This window comes from Prionailurus viverrinus, chromosome B2, assembly GCF_022837055.1.
Source record: "Prionailurus viverrinus isolate Anna chromosome B2, UM_Priviv_1.0, whole genome shotgun sequence".
NCBI lineage: Eukaryota > Metazoa > Chordata > Mammalia > Carnivora > Felidae > Prionailurus > Prionailurus viverrinus.
The window spans coordinates 111,632,668-111,656,176 of NC_062565.1; the positions used below are offsets into that span (position 1 = coordinate 111,632,668).

Genomic DNA, 23,509 nt, shown 5'->3' on the forward strand with positions numbered 1-23,509 from the left:
CCAGAGTAGCTAACCCTTCCATATGTGAGAAAATACAAAATGTTGAAGTAAATGAAATATCTGAATTGTGACAGATTTAATATAAATTTTTTTCAATATTAAAAAAAGGATACTTTTATCATCATAGGTCTTCTAAGTTTACCAGAAATAAAATGTTTCACCTCTTCACTCCAAGATATTATTAAAGATATTAGCACTTTTTTGTATATAAAGATATTAGAATTTTTTTAGCTTCTGACTTCATTTACAATAGGCCATGCAGTAATAGAAAGTAAAATTAAAGGCCCTAATGCCAGTTATTACTTCTGCTTTTCATTGGTTTTATTCTAGAACTACACATGCATTATGCAATTTTTTAAAATGGAAATTCAGTTTAGTGCATAAAAAAGCCAGCAATCTTAGAAACAAGACTATTAAAACAGACAAGTACAAAAATTGTTTGGAATACCTGGTTTTAAATCCCCACGGACAAACATGTCAATCATATATCGACAGAATGCATACTGATCTGACAGAGTAGAAAGAAAAAGAACAATGGAAGAATGTCATCAACACCTTTCTTCTTTCTAGGAAGAAATGGTTTAACAAAACAAACAAAATAGCACAATTCTATTTTAGTTACTACAATGTCTTCTGTGAAGGAATAATTTGCACTCATATGAACACACAGGGAAAAAAGACATAATAAATATAAGGTCCATTTATTCCATACAAAAAAAATAGCTTTAAAAAATTGAAACAGAATAGTTCAGGGTAATATCATATAGTTGTCTTTTTTAAGTCAAAACATTTTTCATCAAATTCATTACAAAAGTCATCATATTAAAGCAATTTTTCTCATTGTTCATGTATATACTTCCATTAATGAAACAGAAGTTTTACAAGAGGAAATTATTTCCAACTTGGAACATTTTACCAATTATTCATTCTCAGCCCTTCTGCTAATTGTCTAAATGGAGCTGTAGAATGTTTTCCAGAAAAGGCAAGCAGGAAGGCTAACTCCTTTGCATTGTGTTACAGGTTCTGCATGGAAATACTCCTAATTATAAGAGTACATGCAGAAGAACAGACTTTCAGCATTAAATGATACCATTGTTAAGCTAATTAATCAGTAATCTTCACTGAAGATATCTTATGATCCTGACTAGTCTATGGTCTATGGTCTAAAAGCAAAAACAAAACAAAAACAGAAAATTTGAGCATTTGGGGCAAACAATCAAAAATGATTTCAGGAATTTTTTTTCTGTTCCCTCTAAATTAAAGACATTACAATGAACTTTAAATTCCCACATAACTTTAGATTCTGCTGAGGTCATTCCAACCCAAATTGTAGTTGGTGAATTATTCCAGAAGTTTTACCATATCTTCTTTAAAACTACATATTATGAAATTAACTTTGTTCAAGATGATTGATTTACATTTTAATGTTTCTAAACAGGCATTTTATTGATCTAACAAATCCAAAGCAGCTTCAGGACCAAGAGAATTTATTCAATTTACACAACATGACACACCCTTAAGTCCTTGAAATTATGTACATTAACATGTGAAATAATAAAACTTGTTACTTTATAATAAATATGCATATAATGATTTTTGTAAACCTTATTCTTTTAAAAGTATTAACAGTATTTTTAGACTAATCCATTTTATTATGAAACTCTGCCGGGTCTTTGAAAAAAGAAATGTGGTTATTGCAGTAAATGTAAAATATAATCCTTTTCATTAGTACCTAAATATGAGTAAGCCAAAACTCAAAAAGTTTCAAAAATTTGCCTGTATGTTGACTCTTGAATTACAGCACATTTCCCATAGGTAAGGTAGAAGTTGGAAGGAGGCTAGTTCCCAGGTCAAGTCCAGGAACCTGTTTGTTCCTGTATACATTAATAACAGGACATGGGAATCCTATGGTACAGGAGAGAATTAAGATTAATGTAGAAAGTATTTTCTCTTTTCTGGACATAACTATTTTCCTGAGCAAATTCTAGAATGGGCAATTGGGCTCTCAGATACAGCAAAACAAAAAAACACACTTCCCTTAAATGACAAATTTGAGGTGGGGAAGGGTGGACTTCCTGAAATTTTCAAGCTTTCTCTTTTGTTTCAGTAACTTAAGTGACTATATTCTTTTTAGATTTCTCCTTCCTATAATCAGAAGTTGTTCTCAAAGGGCAATTTAAAGATCAAAAAGATGGGGAATGTGTTATAATTCCATGGGTCTAAACCCTAGAATATGCATTTTTAACAAACTCCTCAGAGGATTTAATTAGATCATTTTCCAGAATCACTGATATAAAATCTCCCCATTTTTTATTTTTCATTTACATTGAATCCTACTGGCACTATAGTCTTCAGCAACAGCAACAGAGAGTATATTCATGTGAAAAGTTTAGAATGCAGGGACTACTTAAAATTTGAAAGGCTTGGACAATCCCCTAAAATGAAATAATGCTCTTTGCCGCAAGTGGTGATGGCATATTTATACACATAACATGTGAAATAGTATATTGAATTAACTAAAATCTTCAAGCTTCAGAGTTTGTTTTTCGTTTTAACTGAATGCTGACAGTGACATGAAACTATTTAACCTATATTTTAAATTATTACCAAAGTAAAATGCTTACATGTATTATACCAGTATTTTCTGGCTCTAAGAGTCGTCTTTCATTTAATTCATGCACCAATCATCCTATGTGTTTCCAATTTAAGAAAGAAAATCCTTTACTAATTCAAAACATGTCTATTTTCTTAATCTAGAAAATTGTTTGAGTTATAATACTTAACAGGTTTCTGTTTAACTTGAGTGATGTTGTGATGTTGCAGTCTAATGGCACAAGTAGGAAGATGAGAGGGTATTTTTACAATATTTTAAATCAAGAATTTTTAAATATTTTAAATTAGGATGCCCATTTCTGTCTGTCCTGAGTGTTGACCTTAACAATGTGCCAGAATTCTAGGCACTTATATGTTGGGCAGTCTCAAGGGTGTCTGTTTCACCTCTCTAAGGATAAAGCAAAACTAAGCCTTCCTAATATGGAAGCTTCATTTTATAGAAATGCTTCCTTAAATGCAACTGAAATATTAGACTAGGAAAATTTTCCTAAAGAAAATATGAACAGTTCTATTATTATAGCTTTCACACTTTTGTGATAATAATTCATGGAATTTCATATGTGGTCACCATTTCTTAATATTTTTTTCTCCCAGATGAACACCTTCTAAGAATCACACATGCTGGCCATTTCTCCCCTCCTCAAGGAGCAGTGATGGATGTTATTCAGCTGCTACCTTGTCATGTTGCCTGTGGAGTGGCAGCAGAGAGAAAATGCATTCTGGGTGCAGAATGTCAACAGAAAGGAAATTTTAAAAAATCTCTATGAGCATGGGGCATGTGTGGTCTGGTACTCTATGGTTGATTCGCATTAGCTATACTCTCTCTGCCTGCCACAAATATGTAGACAGTTGTTAAAAAGAAGAAAATGAAGGAGGAGGATGAAAAGGAGAATGAAAAGGAAGAATAAGAATAGCAGTCAGGAGGTTTGATTTTTTTTTTCCCTTTCCACACTTCTGCCACAGACAGAAAAGCAAAGACTGATCATGCCAGCCCTTCTTACCCTTTTTAAACAGATTAAGATTGGTCCATAGAAACTAGATTATGTGGTACATAAGGGTGTGTAGAAGTGTATGGTAGGCTGGTACATACCTATGCATCTTATTCCCAGTGCTTTAAGTGGAAATATATAAAATTAAAAGTAACTTCATGTGAATGTATTTGCATGTTTACTATATAATTTAAAAACTGCCAATAAATGTGTCTGCTCCATGTAAAAATCTGTTTCCAGTGAAAGACTTGTAGGCCTTTGATTTACAAAAAACAAAAACAAAAACAAAAAAACAACAAACTATTTAGAAATCTATTTGAAAAGAACTCAAATTCATTAAGACTAACTTACACTAAGCAAATAAATAATCCCTTCCCCACAGAAGGGATCCCCACTAAATCATCAATACAAGAGTCTCAAAATGAAAGCCACCTCACAAATAGATTATTTAAAAAACACTGCATCTTTGTGTATCGTGTTCAGTTGAAACCATAATGTGATAAGTTTTTTTATGAATAAATGTTCTTAAATCTTTGCTTAATTAAAACAAATAATGTATTTATGTGTCTGGCCAGCTATCCGAAGTATAGTTTTGATTATTTACTTAATGATACAATTATTTAATTGATGCTAGCTGTCTTAATGGGGAGTCTTACTTTAGCAAATGCATTTACTTAGCTGATAAAATCACATTTGTGTTTTTGTTTCTGACTCTAAGTGATATTCGAATGTCCTTTTAATAGATAAATAGCTCTTTACGTGGAAATTAAAACAGTAAATTGAAAATGAAAATGGTATTAGAATGTTATCTTTAGTAATTCTGATTACTGATAAGAATAAAATACAATATATGTGACCTGGAAAATAAACCTTATTTTAAAATGCTCTAGTGACGTGTCTAGAGCATCAATAAAATATGCCACCCCCCCAAGAAAAACCAAGGATACTAAAAATGGACATCAAAAAGTTTATTCATGTTCCAAGTTGCTAGATAAATATTTTAATACCCTTATATATAACTGGCATGAATTTTTACATACTGTGTTTATGGACAAAAAATAAAAATATACTTGGTATGTTTCAGCTGATTTCATGTGATTATTTTCATTTTTAAGGGGCAATCTAAAATGTAAAGTATTTTAGGACCTTGATGATCACTTTAAAATAGATCAGTGAGTCAGAAGATTAATTTTCTTATTTTCTATCACAGCAAAATGTTGCATTCAAAATATTTTATCTTTACTTACTGTAATTTTTTTCTGCCCCAAAGATTTCAGAAAAAATATAAAGTTTTAAGAGAGGTAATAACCAATTTTTAAAAATTTTTTCAAGACAATATAATCATTTTTTAAATTGAAGAAAGATCTTAGGGATCCAAAGTTTTAATCCCACTCTTTTTGTTAGTGATCTACAAAATTTTAAATTTAGATAATTTTCATTTATTTCAAAATTTGCAGATCACACACACAAAAACAAAGAGACAGAGGTTTTTTCTTCTTTCTTTTTTAAAATATATTTTCAAAAAACATATATATTTTGCCAGATAAATTTATATTGTGAATTCAAGGAAAAAAGGGATTCAAAGACAAAATTCAAGGGCAGATTACAAAGACAAATACCACATGATCTCACTTATATGTGGAATCAAAAAGAAAAGTGTGGATTGCAAATTTCATCTTATGTTTTATAATGGTGAAAATTTTTCAGTTTCAGTGTCCAACTAGCTTACTCAGTAATAAAGTTTTCAAATTTTTAAATGAAAATCTCATAGAAAACAGTCCTTAATTTTAGTCCTCAAATACAATCATTCAAAACTACCAGGGTAAAGGAAAGTATTATTTTGCAACACCCCTAAAAAACATTTATAGGAATAGTCCCAACTGAGTAATCCCACATTCTATATGGGCAGTCTTAGGACTCTATAGCAGCATAGTGCCAGGAATGGACTCGGGTAGAAGAGATTCAACAAAGGGCAGAGATGAGGGACGAGCCCTCAGCTGCCCTCTTGAAACTCCACCCTTTTATTTTCATAGCATGTGTCCACAAAAAATTTCAGGCTTATATTCCATCTCCATTTAAATGCTCTATTTCCGTGAAGTAGGGCTGTAAGTTTGACATCACTCTTATGAAGAGCAGCACAGTGTCAGATACAGAGATTTCTACAGTCCTAAATTTAGTCAGTGGAAGCTGGCAAAGAAGCTTGAGAGTTCTCTTTCCCATAACTTTCTGCCTATTAAATTAACTGAATTTAATAATTCAATGTATATTCCAAATTATATGCACTTGCAGAGGCAACAGGAATGTATGGAGAGTTTTTATACTTATTCGCCAAGATCTGAACATATATTGCTTAAAAAAACTCCTGTAAAATTGTCATTTTTCCTGGACTGCTGTCTCCAAAGAGTAGGACACACAAAATTGTTTTTCCACCTCTTAATAGAAATCTCGTGTCTCAAGAATTTAAAATTTTTCCTCACGCTTTGAATAACTTGAGATACTAACTCAAATCCTCTTTTACAAATACCTCACATTGCATCTTTAGATATGGAACATATTTTAGTCTTCCTATAAATACGTTTTAATTCCCAATTATTGCGTCGCCTTTCAGGTAATATTAACTGATAGACATCTTTTTACTCCTATTTGAAGTCTGATCTTAGTCTTTTTGAGTTTTTAATTTCATTGTATCTGCTTCTTGCCCAAAATTCTCTTAGAACCTCTGGCCACCTCCTCTGAATGTTTACCTTTCTGTTCATGCTTGGACACAGCTGCGGTCTCTTTTCCCTCCTTCTCCTTGGGCTTAGGTGATGGTCTCTGTACTTCTTTGACTTTTGCGGCTGTTTGCTTCACTTTCTCTTGTTTCCCACCTTTCACTTCCTTTTTAATCTTCTCTTCGGTCTTTGTTTTCCTCTCTTCTGTACAGAGTTAAAGACAAATTGGATTATTTTTGTTTGTTTACCAATCATCTTTTATTGATTGTTAAGAACAACTTAGAAAGAGAGAGACAGGAAAAACAATAGAAAAATAGTGTCCCTGGTTTGCTCAGTCGGTTGAGCATCTGACTTTGGCTCAGGTCATGATCTTGAGGTTCGTGAGTTCAAGTCCCACATCAGGCTGGCTGTTGTCAGCAAAAAGTCCGTTTCAGAGCCTCTGTCCCTCTTTCCTTGCCCCTTCCCTGCTTGTGCTCTCTCAAAAATAAATAAGATAAAATAAAATAAAATGTTAAAAAAAAGAAAAAATAGCATTCCTCACATATGTACTTGTGACTACTATCTAAGTTTTATATCGTCTATGAAGTGACATGTTAGAGTACTTAAAAAAGAAATGTAGCTCACTTGCAAGTTGGGCACATTCTTAATTTGTACATGAAAACATTATCTTTTAGGTAGCCACGAGCTTAGTATATCAACAAAGAGGCATTTGAAATACACAGAATTTGTACAGACAGGCATGTTCAGCAAAAGGCAATGCCCATACCAAAGAGCCAAGTATATATATATACTATATACTATATATAGTGTGTATATATATATATATATAAATATATATATATATATATATATATAGTAACAAGGATATAATCATTTTGTTCCACAACTGAAATATGTTTAAAAAAATTTTTTAATGAATATTTATCTGTTTTTGAGAGCGTGTGAGAGAGACAGAACACAAGTTGGGAAGGAGTAGAGAGAGAGGAAAACACAGAATCTGAAGCAGGATCCAGGCTCCGAGCTGTTAGCACAGAGACCAACACAGGGCTTGAACTCATGGAGTGTGAGATCATGACTTGAGCTGAAGTCAGACGCTCAACCAACTGAGCCGCCCAGGCACTCCAATCCATAACTCAAATATCTTAGAAGTCATTCAAGAAGGGCACTTGGGTGACTCAAACTTCTGACTTCCGCTCAGGTCATGATCTCATGGTTTGTGAGTTCCAGCCCCACCTTGGGCCCTGCACTGAAATTGTAGAGCTTGTCTGGATTCTCTCTCTCTCTCTCTCTCTCTCTCTCTCTCTCTCTCTCTTGCTATTTGCCCCTCCCCCACTTGTGTGCTCACACATGCATGCTCTCTTTCTCTCTCTCTCTCTCAAAATAAATAAACAAACTTTAAAAAAGCCATTCAAGAAACTGAACATAATATATGTGTTTAAATAACTATTAAGAGTACAAATGTGAAATTGCTGTAGTGGTAGTGACTAATAGAAATGAAACAATAAAATCCATTAAAGGATAACTCAGGGACATTCAGTCTATAATGACTTGACTTTAAAGAGATGGAAAAAGAGCAGAAATTGAGATACTAGCTCCGGCTTATCTTAAATCAGAAATGCTAATTTTAATGACTTTTAAAACCCTTAAATATATCCTAGTGAACAGAAAGGGCTATAACTTAGAAACTATTATGTGAATTATAACATATATGCATATATATTCTATACACATATATACTTATTTTGATATTCTATGCATTTGGGGGGAAGGAACTGGGAATATGAACTGATCAGTTTGTGAATCTTTCAATTACTTTATAAAAGACAACAATAATGTAGCACACACTAGTGGGAAATTGTTTATAAAGATGCTACATATTGGACATTACTTATTCAAGGGGCCACACGTAATCACTGGACCCCATAGTAAGACTACTGCAATGTGGACTCTCTTGTGTCATTTGTCAATGTAATAGATAGGCTTTATTGTCACTCATGTTGAAAATTTTGATGAAAATATTATAATCAAGTTTCCTGGCTTTAGTACCCTAAGCAATAATTTGAGACTAATGCAAGATAATATTGTGAGGTCCCATGAGAAGAAGAATGAAAATGATAATGCCTGATGCTTGCAAAACCAAAATCATCTGTGGTACTACATTTAATTGAACGGGCCAAACTTCCCAAAGCACTGTTCCTCACAAACTTTGCAGGAAGATGATGCTACGTGTTAGAAGTACAGGGATATCCCTATGATCCAGTAAATATGGAAACACTAAGCTAAACCATTTTTTTAAAGTTTTTATTTATTTATTTTGAGAGAGAAAGAGCACACAGGGGAGGGGCGGAGAGAGAGGGAGAGAGAGAATCCTAAGCAGGCTCCTCATATCAGTGTATAGCCCAATGTGGGTCCAGAGCCCAGGAATCAGGAGATCATGACCTGAGCTGAAATCAAGAGTCAGATGCTTAACCAACTCTGATACCCAGGAACCCCAAAAGAGTTTTTTTAATGATATTTCTCAAAGCTAAAGTATATTGAGAATCTTCAAAGAGGGGGATTATTATGTGCATTGTTTTCCAAAGTTACTTAGTCATAAAACTCTTACACAAAAATGACCCTATTACTCCACAAATTTCCAATGTCTTTGTGGCTTCTGTAACTATACTCAGTTGAGGATTTTCTTCTACTTCCTTTAAACCATTTTTAAATCTCTTTTGCTGGTTACTGCTCTTTCCTACAGCAGATTAATAGATTTCCGTGTCTGAAACCATCAGCTCTCTGCAAATACTATAAATCAGCATAATTCCAGAACCTCACACCAAATATTTGTTAGTTTCTAACTGCAGAGAAAGTTCCCCTGAGATGCCAACACCACCACAGGCTCATACAATTTACCTTTGCTCACCTAAGGAACCCTTCCAGAGAGCTTACCATGGCATGGGCTCAGAGCGAGCTGCTGGCGCTCTAAGGATTAACAGGATAATATTCCTATCTGTAAAAAAAGCTTAGTATAACATTTAAAACCCTGCTAGATCTGGGAGCGTCTGGGTGGCTCATTCAATTAAGCATCTGGTTTTGGCTCCGATCATGATCCTGCGGTTCATGGTTCCGAGCCCCGCATCGGACTCTGTGCTGACAGCTCCGACCTTGGAGCCTGCCTCGGATTCTAGTCTCCCTCTCTCTCTGCCCCGCTCCTGCTTACACTCTGTCTTTCAAAAATGAATAAATGTTTTAAAAAAAAAATCCCACAAGATCTGGCCCCGTCCTATCTCTCCTCTCATAGCACCCTTCCAAAAGTTTCTTCCTCCACTAGACTACTTTCTTTTTCTTGAATATCTCATTGTGTTTTCTATATGAATAATGCTTCCAGGCTTCATTCTTTATGTTTTCTTTGTTTTCCACATATACACATTCCTTTGCACACAATACATAGGCAACAAAGGGCAATGCCATTGGAATTAATCATTCCTTCTCCTGAGTTTTGACTTGCCTCAACTTTTGCTAAAACACACCTGTTTTTCCCTACTATATACCTTGTATTACAAATGATTATTCACACATCTCTCTTCCCTACCAGACAGAGCAACTTGAGGATAAGGACTATATTATTCATTTTTGTAGCATTGTAATGTCTAGCACAGTGCTTTTTTCAGAGAAAACACAAACGTTTACTGAATTAGTAATTTTGATCAAGAAAACAAGTATGCATTTTACTATATTCAGATCAAGTGTACATATAGTGATAAACAGATTGTATATGTAAATGTGTGTTTAAAATGAACTTGACAAAACTTGAAAAATTTGCCAAGTGGTTTTTTTGTTTATACTTTTTGTGTGTGAAACTGTTATTTTCCTTGTGTTAAATGACACCTACCCACTTGTAGGTAGCACCTGATTTAATCTTAACATCATACTATGGAATTAGCAATATATGAAATTCAGATCTACCTTTAATGTCATTATAATTTATAAATGAGCAAAGATAATTTTCTTCAAGTCACGACCACCTCTAAAACAAACTTATTTTCATCAAATGATTTTAAGTATAAAATTTTGTTATTATCCTTACTTATTTTAGATATTTGTCAGTGATCTTCATATTGGAAACAAGTAAATTTGCCTGGCATTAAAATGGGTAAGAACTCAAAAATGATGTGGATATAATGGGGAAAATACCATGAAACCCTGTTGTTTGCTTTTTATTTCTCAAAAAGAACTTAAGAGCTCTTAGGAGCACTTAGGAGCTCACTAAGGAATGGAAAAACAAAAAAGTATTGTCATGGTATATTCAAATCACCCAGTCTTTTTTTTGTTAATGTTTATTTATTTATTTTGAGAGAGAGAGAGAGAGAGAGAGAGGAGAGAGCAGGGGAGGAGCAGACAGAGAGGGAGAGAATCCCAGGCAGGCTTAGCTCCCTCAGCACAGAACCCAACAGCAGGGCTCAATATCACAAACCGTGAAATTATGACCTGAGTCGAAATCAAGAGTCAGACGCTTAACTGACTGAGCCACCCAGGAGCCCTTCACATCACCCAGTTCTATGTAGGAAGAAATTTAATTCATGATTTTTGTCAAATAAAAAATTAAATGGTCTAATCAAATGAAAGACATTAGCATATTTGATTCATTTTGGAATTAGCATTACCCATTAGTGACTGTACTCGAATCAAAATGTCTTATGCCAAAGTAGGAAAACCACATTATCCAGTAAACATATTGACATACTATTCATTTTTGGAGTTAAATAACAAATTTCAACTCTCATTCATTAAGGAACTGCTAACTGCTTAACTTCTCTATTCCTCAAGTTTCTCCCATTTAAAAAAAAAATAACACTGTAGCTATTTCTTCCTTTAAGGAAGCTGTGGAGATAAAGTAAAACACATGAGCAAAAGAATTTGGAAACTGCAAAATAAGTACATAGGCATTTCTAATATTAAATCCTCATACCCTGCATTCCTAGAGCTCTTTGGAGTTTTCCTAGAACTTAGATTTTGATGTATAACAGGAATTACTATATTATACTCCCTTTACAGATGAGAAATGTAGGAATGAAGAAGCCATTTGTCAAACATGGTGCAACCAATGAGGCAAGAGTAGAAGTAGTAGAACCAAAACGCCTAACCCATTTCCCCACTATAATCAATTGCATAATGTTATTCATATTAATCCATGAGGATGATACAAAAAACATATTGTAAGACATATGAGGGGAGACATAAATATACACAAACCAGTGAAAACAATGGAAAGTCTTCAGAAAGTGATCAAAATAGTAACCTCCCCTACTTCACCAAATACACATATGTCTAAAGATGGCTATTTACAGGCCAGCGCGACAGCCTTCCCTGAACTTGGCTTACCCCACTCACTTCTCTTGCCATCATTTTATTCTACTTCTTCCCAGTCTTTGTTATTTTTAATGAACTGTAGGAATAGGCTACTTTTCACAATAGATATGAGGTTCTACACATGTACCAGGGTAGATGGAAAGGCCTACTTTTCCCCAAGAGGATGTCCTGACATGGTTCAGCAAATTGCAGCTCTTTGACAGGCTGGACTTGAAACAGAGCAAGAAACATGCTATGTTCCATGGCAGTGCCTTTGGAAATCAAAGTCTTCTGATGGAGAGTTTTATTTTAACTCTGGTCATACCTTTCAAATAGAATAGGTTATCTTTGTTTCTAACTTAATTATCACATGCTATAATGTATGCCTTTTTAATCTTACTCAGTTTTCTCCCAAATTATACAAAGAGCATTTCCTATGTATTTACTATATTCCTAACATAATGTATAAATACATACATAAAATAAAAAGGGAAATTATATTTATGTGTGTGTGTGTATGCACACCCACAATTTATACATATATAGATAGGTTGATTACATCTATCTCCTCCATAAGAATATAAGTATGTAAGCAAAATATTTGTGATATGTGGCAGCCCAGGGTGACTCAGGATGGCCCCCAGTGATCTCCACTTTCTGATATTTATATGCTTGTGTAATCCTTTCCCTTTGAATATGGACTAGCCTGCACATTTGCTGCTAACCAATAGCATGTACTTCCATGACTGTCTACATAAGATTATTTCTGTCTTACTAGTTGGTTCTATCTCTTGCTAAATTTGACAAGGCCAGCTGTCATATTAGTGGCACTCGTTTGAAAAGGAATTGAGAATGGTTTCCAGCCAACAAAGAAAGATTTGGGGCCCTGACTCAACAGGCCATGAAGGGCTGAATCTTGTCAACAATCATGTAAATGAATTTGAAATTTATCCTTCCCCAGTTGAGCCTTCAGATGGGACTGCAGCTTTGTCTAACAAATTAATTACAGTCTTGTGAGAGACTGTGAAACAGAGAACTGAGCTAAGCCATGCCCAGATTTTTGAGACACAAAAGCTGAGATAATAAATGTGTGTTGACTTAAGTTTCTAAATTTGTGGTAATTTTTTCACACCAATAAATAATTAGTACAGGATTAAATAGATATTTGTTGAAGGAAAAATTGATGCTTGAAGACCTTTAATTATCTTTGGAAAAAATACTAGATTTATACTCAGTCCACCTGGGATTTTGCCTTAGTTCAATTACATACTAGTTATGTGAATTGGCCAAATTGTTTTTTCCTCCCTGGAGGTCAGTCTGTTCATCTGTTAAGTTAGGTAATTAAGTGAGATGATATCTAACATCCCTGCCAGCTTCAAGATTTCATATACATTTGAGTTTATTTTCATTCAAATCTGTCAAACAGAAGAGAACCAAATAGAATAAAATAATACATATTTAGTTATAAATTTCATCCTGAGACTAAATTCATGCTACCTTCTAGAAAACGAAGTCTTGGTTTATAATCCATCTATCTTTAATACACTGATATTTGGTTATCTCATGAAAAATATTTAGTAAAAAATATGTCTGCCTCAAATATTTAAATATTTTGCATTGTTTAGATAAACACCTTGAATTTTGAAAGTAGATTCCAATGTTTATCTAAATGATTAGTCCCTTGAAAATACTGAATTGAGATTTCTAAAAGTTATTGTTCACAAAATGCGTGCATTTTACAACAAGAAAAAGGAATTTAAATTTAGGAGTAAGATTGAACTATCACTTAGAATCCATATTTGTTTAACATCAAACAATTGGCAAATAAATTTAGCATACTATATTTATAATTTAATATTTATGTAATCCTCCAAAATACATAACATTACATTGATATTGTAATTGATTTGGGGGGAGTATATTATTAAGATACTTTTGATCTTCGATGGCTTAAAATATCAATCAAGATATATGCATTACCTTTCTTCTTGAAAAAAACAAATCCTGAATTTGAAATTTCTAAAATTAATCCAAAGTGTACTGCTAGTCAAAAGCTATAAGCCAAATATATTGTGCCAGTTTCCCATCGCTATAGTAACAAATAACCACAAACTTAGCTGCTTAACATAATATCCATTTAATATCTCCCAATTTCCAAAGTTCAAAAGTCTTGGCACAATGTGGCTCAAGCAGGTTTTCTGCTTAGGGTGCACAAGGCTAAAATCAAATTGCCAGCAGGGTTGCATTATTTACTGAAATTCAACATGTTGGCAAAATTCTCCTCCCACTGTTCACGTGCTCCCCTCAAGTTTCAAGCTAGCAATGGGTGGCAAGTTCTTCTCACACTTCAAATCACTCTTTCTCTTCTGTCACATGTCTATGCTTTAAAGATTTGTGAGATTACATTTAGCCTACCTGGATAATCCAGGATAATCTCCCTATTTTAGAGAAAACTACTTCCAAAAGTCTCTTTGCCATGTAATGTAACATATCCATGAGGATGACCGCAAGTGGTAAAGTTCTTGGGGTTCCAAATTCTTCCTACCACATATGGGAATACTCTTCATCATTTTCTAACATTTCCAGATGCTCTATTAAGTATTTAGTTTTATTATTCTTTTTTATTATTCTTTATTATTCAATTTTACATGTAAGGCCAAATTAATTTTTATGTACAAGAAATGTTGAATGCATATAATCAGCCAGCTACCTGACACCCAAAATATCATCTTTTAAAGTTTATTTACTTATTTTGAGAGAGAGAGAACACAAGCAGGAGAGGGGTGGTTAGAGAGGGAAAGAGAGAAAGAGAGAATCCCAAGCAGGCTCTGCGCTGTCAGTACAGAGCTGGACATGGGACTTAAACTCATGAACCATGAGATCATGACCTAGGCCAAAACCAAGAGTTGGACTCTTAACTGACTGAGCCACCCCGGTACCCCCGCAAAGTGTAATCTTTTAAAGTAAAAAGAATGATTATATAAACTATAAAAGGAAAAGTTACCTTTTGCCACTGTCTTTGTTTCTGGTTTTTCTTTTTTCTCAATTTTTTCCTTGTGAGTTGCTTAAACAGAAAAAAATTTATATTAGTACACACTTTAAATAGATTTCAAGACCAAGCTTTCTCTTTATCTTAGCTTTATAGCCACCAAATTATGTACGATTTTGAAGATTGATGATATTAATGAGACTGATTTAGAAATAAGAAAAAATTACCAATATAATAACAACTATATAAAATCCAATTTAAAAGACTTGGCATAAAGATTTAGAAAGCATTTTGAAAGCTAACCTCACTCTCCTTTTTAAAGTTATTATTCTAAATAGATTAAGTTTTCAAGAAAGATAAACAGAGAGAGAGAGCAGTTTTATAATAATTAGTCAAAAGATATTATATTATCGTGATGAAACACTTTATGATTAATTAAAATAAATATTTCAATCAGAATTAGAGCTTGGATTAAGAGCAGTGTTTCTCAACAAGGACGTAATTGACATTTGGGGAAAAATAATTTCTTACTATAAGGGACTGTCTTATGTGTTGAAAAATGCTTAGCATCTCTGGTCCCTGCTAACCAAATGTCCTCCACTCCAATGACATTTTGACAGCCAAAAAGTTTTTGTTTTTTTTTTTTTTTACCCAAGTAAGCTCTAAGAAATAGCATCTTTGGTAGAGAATGACCAAAACAAAATCATAAATTATATAATCATAAATGATTACTGATCGAGTGCAGCTTCTTAAACAAATAGTATTTGACATACTTGAAACATTATACCTTCTCACTGTTTATGTAACAAATTAATAAATCAATATAAATTTATTTTCCTAGCTTCTATGAAGTAAAGGTGCTCTGAGACATACAGGAGCTTGTGCAGGTTAGTCATAATTCATTAATCTGTGTAATTTGGTAGTTTCCCAAATCACCACACAATTTACAGCATTTATGTATTATTTATTGGAGAATAATGGGAATTAAAGAAATTATAGAAAACTAAATGAAAAAAATAAGAGATTTAATTAAACAGGTGGGTTAAAGAACCAAATTATTCACATTAAAAATGAGAGTCCCAATTATTTCCATTTCTCCAACTATATAATAAGAACATTAATGTCCATCAGCTTTACTTGTACTATAAAAGACAAAATGTGCTTCAATATGTATTTAACAAACTATTGTTTTAAAACACAGTTGATGAACAGTTTCCCCAGAATCTTGGAGAGATAAGGCAAATCTCACAGAAAGCTTCACGCACGATGCTCAGTTGACGACCAAGTGACCCCCGCAGTTGCAAGTTCACCGAAAGAGAGCAGATGACACCCCTTCCAGGGTTTCAGCCTTTCTACCTCTCAGCCTGCCCCATAGCCATTTCCACTACCATTTGGAATTATGGGGAAGAGCCTGGACAGTGTTAGCTGAAGGAGCATGATGCCAAGCCAAGAAAGGCCCAATTCACATAAGGACATGGGGTTGCAGTGTAATGACTTACTTCATAAAAAGCAAACTCCTTTAACTGGTATATAATGAAATAAAGGACACTTACAATAAAGTATTTTATTCTGCTTTCCAATATGAAAATTTCCTGTAATGTTTCTAATTTAAGAGTGACAAATTCTTGATTATTTTGTAATACAAATATTTAGCTGCTGTGAAAGTTGAAAAAAATCATATGAAATATCAGATTATTTCATTTAGTCAGAGTATATAGAACCTAATGCCAATAATTTCGCATAACTTAACAGCAGAAGGGAAATAGATACCTGTTTCTAGAACAAAGAAGGTGGCTGTATTGCAATTCGTGTATATCATCACTAAGTAAACACTAATAAACTAATAACTATTTAATTCAAAATTTTAAATATGAGTATAGAATAAAGAAGATTGAAACATGTTCCCATGGATCTGATTCCTAAAATATTATAAAACATTCTATCTGACTGGAATGTTGCACAGGAAATAGCACAGCAGTCTATGCATATTGTGGACATATGAATCAGCTGAAATCTAGCACAAAGATCCTAGACATGATCCACTCTAACACACAAGCAAGAAAAAAATGAAATTGGAGATTTATTTCACATAATACATTGAAATGGATTTTTTGATGATTTAAGGTTACATGTGAAATATGAAACTAAATTTAAAAACTTGAGGAAATATTAGCAACTGTTGAATTAATTTTTGAATGAAGATTCAAAAACAGAAACACCAAAAGAAAATAAAACATATCTAGCCATATAAAAAGTCAAGAATCTAAACACACACACACACACACACACACACACACACGTATATACACATATATGCATTCACACATATCCACTCACACAGAAATCCTGAAATTAATTATGAAACCTGAGGAAAATATTTGAAAAAGTGACAGACCAGGAAAATATATCCAAATGACATGCACACATATCATCAGGAGAAATGAGTAATAAGTGTGAATATTTACATAAGAAAAATATATTATTAAAATCATTCTTAAATCCTTAAATCTACAAATAATAAGTAGCTAAAAGATATAGTGGAAGAAAATATCTCCATTTACTCATTTTTTAAATTATGTTTTTTAATGTTTATTTTTGAGAGAGACAGACAGAGCGAGCATGGGAGGGGCAGAGAGAGACAGAGACACAGAATCGGAAGCAGGCTCCAAGCTCTGAGCTGTCAGCACAGAGCATGACATGGGGCTCGAATCCACGAACCGTGAGATCATGACCTGAGATGAAATCGGACACTTAACTGACTCAGCCATCCAAGCACCCCAAGAAAGTACCTCCATTTCAATACCATGAAGCTTTTATTTTAAAATGAGGAAAATACCAGAGTGCCTGGGTGGCTCAGTCAGTTAAGCATCCGACTTCAGCTTAGGTCATGATCTCTCAGTTTTGTGGGTTCAAGCCCTGCATCAGGCTCTGTGCTCACAGCTCAGAGCCTGGAGCCTGCTTCTGATTCTGTGTCTCCCTCTCTCTCTGCTCCTCTCTCCCCTCTCAAAAATAAATAAACATTAAAAAAAATGAGGAAAATACCTATTTACTGATATGGAAAGGTCTTTAAGATATATTATTGGGGCGCCTGGGTGGCGCAGTCGGTTAAGCGTCCGACTTCAGCCAGGTCACCATCTCGTGGTCTGTGAGTTCGAGCCCCGCGTCAAGGCTCTGGGCTGATGGCTCAGAGCCTGGAGCCTGTTTCCGATTCTGTGTCTCCCTCTCTCTCTGCCCCTCCCCTGTTCATGCTCTGTCTCTCTCTGCCCCCAAAAAATAAATAAACGTTGAAAAAAAAATTAAAAAAAAAAAAGATATATTATTAAATTATAAAAGCCAGAATATAGGACACATTATATTTTGTGTAAAAAGTGGAGAAACAGTAAGCTATATTCTCTTATAAATGCATATTGAAGTTTTGAAAGATGCACATAAAACCCATAAAAGGGGTTTGCTGTGTGTACGTGTGGGTAGGATAGAATGCTACTGGAGGGCTGAGAACCAGGCGGGAGGAAGCTTTTCATAATGTATCTTTACCTACTGAACAATGAGTCTATATTACAGATTCTAAACAAATACATAAAAATTAATTTTTAAAATTCCAGTCTTATAGGTAATTAAAGAATGCAAGTTAAAATAGAGTATACTTTCTCACCTATCAAATTGAAAAAATATTTTGTGAAATACTATCTTCACTGTTAGCTAAAGCAGTCTCACAACTGCCAGGGGAAAAATGAATACATTTCTAGAAAGTAAATTGGTAACCAAGTTGGAGTCTCAAATATTTTATTTACTTCAGCCTATGAATTACTCTTTATAGATTCAATTCTAAGGACAATATCAAAATATAATTTTAAAAATAAAATCTTACGTAGAGAAGAAGAGGTCAAAGAGGGAGGAACCAGTGTGTAAGGACAGCAGTAAGAACAATTCCATACCTTTCTTTTCAGCTTTTTCTTTTTCTTTTGGTTTTTCTTTGTGTGTAACTGGAAAGAAATAGACAATATTTTTCACTTAAATAAAGAGAATAAATAATGAGATGTTTGCATGGCAATTTTTGATGTCAAAAACTTGTCTGCTGCTTTTGAAAATCTTTTTTAACTGGAACGAAGTTTTACGTAGTTAGATGTTTAAATATTAAGATAATTATAAATTTTTTATTTCTATTTTTATTTCATACCCAAGCACAAACTTGTACCAAAACCAGGTGTGATTGCAAAAGTAAGAATACACCTCAGCTTTTTCAAATCTTTAACTTCAATTTAAGTAGAAAACTTTATTATTTTTTTTAATCTTTTTTTCAACGTTTATTTATTTTTGGGACAGAGAGAGACAGAGCTTGAACGGGGGAGGGGCAGAGAGAGAGGGAGACACAGAATCGGAAACAGGCTCCAGGCTCCGAGCCATCAGCCCAGAGCCTGATGCGGGGCTCGAACTCCCGGACCGCGAGATCGTGACCTGGCTGAAGTCGGACGCTTAACCGACTGTGCCACCCAGGCGCCCCTAAGTAGAAAACTTTAAAAACTTATGCTATATGCCAGAGGATCCTAGCTCAATACGAGAGAAACACTAAAATATAAGGACAGAAATGCAGAGAGATAATTTTCTGAATCTGATGCAAAGTATAATCCAACTAAATTGCATATGTTACTCTTCTACAGAAACGTTCTCCACCCCAAATTTTTGAAAATATTCTGGTATGAGATTAGAATGACACTAAATCCCCTTACAGAAAACTACATTTAATTTACTCTGAGGTGAGATCCAATTAATTAATACAGGAGAGCTCAAATTTAAGTCAAAAAATTTCCCCATAATTTAGTCATAACTCTTATTAATGGCATGTCCATTTGTCAGTCTAGAAACGTGGGAGTCATCTAGGATTCATCTTTTATTTTCCACTTGTGTTCATTTGCCAAACTCTTTCAATCTACCTTTCAATATACCTCTTACCCAACTTTTTTTTTAATCCAATATTGCATTCTCTACTTGTCCTTTATTTACACAAAAATATAGAAGCACATGCTATGTGCTAAAGACTGGCAAGATAGACTCTATCCCTGTCATTGTGATGTCAACAAGTGGATGAATAATGGAGGCTAAACAAATAACTGCAAAGGTAGTTAATTGCAGTTGGTATAAATGCAGAAAAAATTTAGGGTGGCATTCAGAGACCCACAGTAGCCTGTGTATTACAGGAGTATCCCTTAGTAGAAGTGACATTTAAGAATGTGAAGATGAGAAGAAATTAACCTAGTAAGGGAGTTGGGGAGAGAAAAGGAAAGAGACCATTTCAAAATTTGGAGCAGAATGCCCTTCTTGGTATATCAGTATTACAAATATTATTATAATAACATTAACTATTCTCTTGAACCTTTAGATTTAGATCTTTCTCTCTCAGAGTAACCTTTCTAACAGGAAATTCTGATTATACTTTTGACTTGTTACAAATATTAGTATCTCCCTCATGGCTTAACATGTTATCTATTACATAGTAGGTGTTATATGAAATATAAAAATGTTACTGCTCTAATGATTTGACATTTGCATGTCAATCCCATCCTATCTACTTGAATTTCCCCTTGAACTTTACATTCCACTCATATCAAAACAAGTGCAGCTGCAAGCATGCCCTCCCCTCTACCTGCCTGTGCCTTATACTCAAATCCCCACTCTCACACTTCCTCTTGTCAATGCACCTTTTCAGTCCTGACACAGTTGTTCCTCCTTGTAAAGTGTTCTTTGATCTCTACTTATTTTATACACCAAGTGAACCATGTGCATAATTCCATTTTAGCAATCAAGTAATAATATTGCCAATGTCAGGACACCTAAGTGGCTCAGTCGGTTGAGCTTCTGACTCTTGATTTGCGCTCAAGTCATGATCTCACCGTTCATGAGATCAAGCCCCACATTGGGTTCTGAGCTGACAGCGTGGAGCCTGCTTGGGATTCTCTCTCTCTCTCTCTCTCTCTCTCTCTCTCCCTCTCTCTCTTTCTCTCCCTCTTCCCCACTCACGCTCTCTCCCTCTCTCTCAAAATAAATAAATAAATAAATAAATAAATAAATAAATAAACTTTTAAAAATGTTGCCATTGTCCATATATCTGACTTCCTAGTAAGTGAAATCTCTTTAAAGACTATAGCATGTTATTTTATTTTTGTACCCTTGGCTGATCACTTGTCTTCCCCATAGTGGAGTTTTAATAGACTTTTTTGGAGTAAGCCAAATTCTAAAACATTATAAGAAAAACTGCTTTCATCTTCTAGTACAATTCTATTTATTAATGATATGGTATAGATATTATAAGCACTGCTTGTGTTTGGCCATTTAAAAATTTTCTAATTTATCAAAATTTCTTAAATAATTAAACCCCAGTGAAAAACAGAGGGGAAAAAATACACCTTAGAACATCTAGACATTATTTTTCCTTATATTTAATAGTCCTTTTAGGTGTTTCTGAGTTACTAAGTTCAATATAAATATCTCACAAAAGAAAGAGAGGACATCAGCATTCACACATGACCACAAATAGCTTATATTGGTTCTTTTGGACCACTATTAATTAAGCTAAAAACTAAAAGAGAATCTTGGCAAAAACAAAGCCTCTTTTAAAAGTTCTCTAGAGGGAACCAAGTTTGCATGAGATAAGCTGTGCTTTTGGAACCTCATTGGCAAGATTCTCAAGAGAACACCTAATCTGTGTCTATGCTCCTGTGAAGGACCAGACCTCACCCACCTTGGACAGCTGGTTGTCCATTCCACTAAAGGATTTTCTGGCTGACGTGTGCACAGGCATAAATGGAAGAATTAATACAAAATCAAAAGAGCAAGGGGGCTGAATTCAGACTCAAATTAGCATAGTAATGCCTCGTTCCTGTTACCCTGGGGGAAAATCTGGTTCCTCACAGTCTAAGTTTTGATTTACAGACACAGTCCTGTATGCTGAAATTTCATTATCCCCCTCAGAAATGGTACCATAACATTGCTCAGTGAAACAGCTGGACCCCTGTGCTCTAGGGAGCTGTTCAAAATGGCAGACAGCCAGTAAAGCTTCTTGGATGAAAACTTCAAACTTTGGCAAGACTGAGCTCAAATATCAAGTTTAAAGTTTCTTTTATCAAAACTATGCAACCATCAGTAACTGACTTAATAATCACTCTAAGATTAAAAAAATAATTTTCTACAAAAACTGTTTACTTGTGTACCTCTTTGCTTAGACACTACAAACTGACAGTTTTCAAATGGAAGAAAAAAGTACCTTCCTTTCACCAGCTCTGTTTGGCAAGTTACATCTTAGCCAGGACAGTTTTAGCTCAGGACAAAATAAGCTTGTTGCACCTGCTGGAGCTTAATTTGCTTGTCATCCTTATTTACAAGAAACAAAAGTCTCTTCGGTATACTGATAATTAAAAACAAATGGAATCCACCAGTTGGAATGGCCCTGATGTTTGGCATCAGAGCTGGCATGGCCCTGCTGTTCCTGCACTTGCCCAGACTCTGACCTTTCCCTGACCAGAACATTCAGCTCAACTTAACTCTGCAGCAGCCTCTCGCCCACCCCATGTGGTCCCTCTCCAGCATTCTGCAAGCTGTGCTCTGTGCTTTTACAGAGTGTGGCCCTGGCAACCTGCCGGACAAGCCCTGTGTCCTTTTCTGAATGTACCAGAGCTCACAGTGCACCTGACTCTGAGGTTCTTATCAGGCAAACCGTCCCTAGGGGCCAAATCTGTAAGGATTCAGTGCCAGACTGCCCAAGTCCTTTTGCTGATCTCTCTGTTCTCAGTTGGAAAAAATCAAAAGTTTGGTGCAAAATTTTTTTTCAGTACTGATGTGCCTAGGCTTTAGTCAACACTAAACAGTGTCAGATATACTCTTGGTTAGTATGTATGTCTCTGTATGTATGTATTTATCTATTTATTTTGTAACTAATCTGTAGAATTTCCATTCTGTGTTAAGGCAAGATGATCTACACATTCTAAGTGGTAATGATGGACTCAATAGAAAAGCACTCCTGAGTAGAGAAACTTGTCAAAGATTATATTACTCATTTTTCCTAAAGGACAAATTTATCATTTTTTATTTAAAATAAGCACACAATTTTAGAGCTGATAGGAGCAGTTAGCCTGAACTTCTTTGCCCCTGGATAAGAAAACACTGCCTCAAAAGAGGCTATGGCAGAGGAGAATAAGAATACAGTGTGATCAAATTGCCAAACTAGTACTCTTCCCCCAACTATGCTACCTTGTCCATGCAGGTCCTGTGCAGACTAGAAACTTGTTCTTATGAGCCAAAGTGTGCTGGTTGGACTCTCCGAGCTTGTTACCTACAATCAATCCTGCAATAATATACATGCTTCTTTTTCATAATAAAATTACATTTATTTATGCATTAAAGTGCAGATTAGGCAAATTGCCCCAAATTACAATATCATCTGATAAATGCTCTAAATCACAAAGTATATATTTAAATTCCAAAATATTGGTTTTACTGTGAATTCTGATTTAATTGTATGGGTAATTTCCCCTTCACCTGGGGCTCCAGAACTGTAATCACTTCCTCAAAAGTGAGCAATCACTATGGAGGAGGTGATGCATAGATATTTGTAGATATCTCATTTCCAGGTTTATCTTTCACAGCTGTCAGAGAGAAAAAAGAAAATATATTTTGTACTTTAAAGAGTCAATTAAGTATGACTGAGAGAAGGCAAAAATAAAAGTTTATACAATATAGGCTGACTAAATTAGTTTGTGGTCTTTGAGAGCATTTTTATAAAGGGCTCCAGGATATTTAGATACATTTTAATGTCCTGTCCTCTTTGGCTTTTGAGCCTCATCTTCAGCAAAATCCTTTGCCAGCCTCTGGTTCCAGTCCTATAA

At 34.5% G+C, this 23,509-nt stretch overlaps 1 protein-coding gene across 1 annotated transcript in view; it reads right to left on the reverse strand.

Moving 5' to 3' along the window:
- The window catches only part of TRDN (triadin), a 305,883-nt gene that overhangs the window by 229,903 nt on the left and 52,471 nt on the right, over positions 1-23,509 (reverse strand). Inside the window, 4 exon segments of the mRNA XM_047860375.1 lie at positions 449-508; positions 6,347-6,517; positions 14,649-14,708; positions 18,569-18,616. Of these exon segments, the coding sequence (XP_047716331.1) occupies positions 449-508; positions 6,347-6,517; positions 14,649-14,708; positions 18,569-18,616 (339 nt within the window).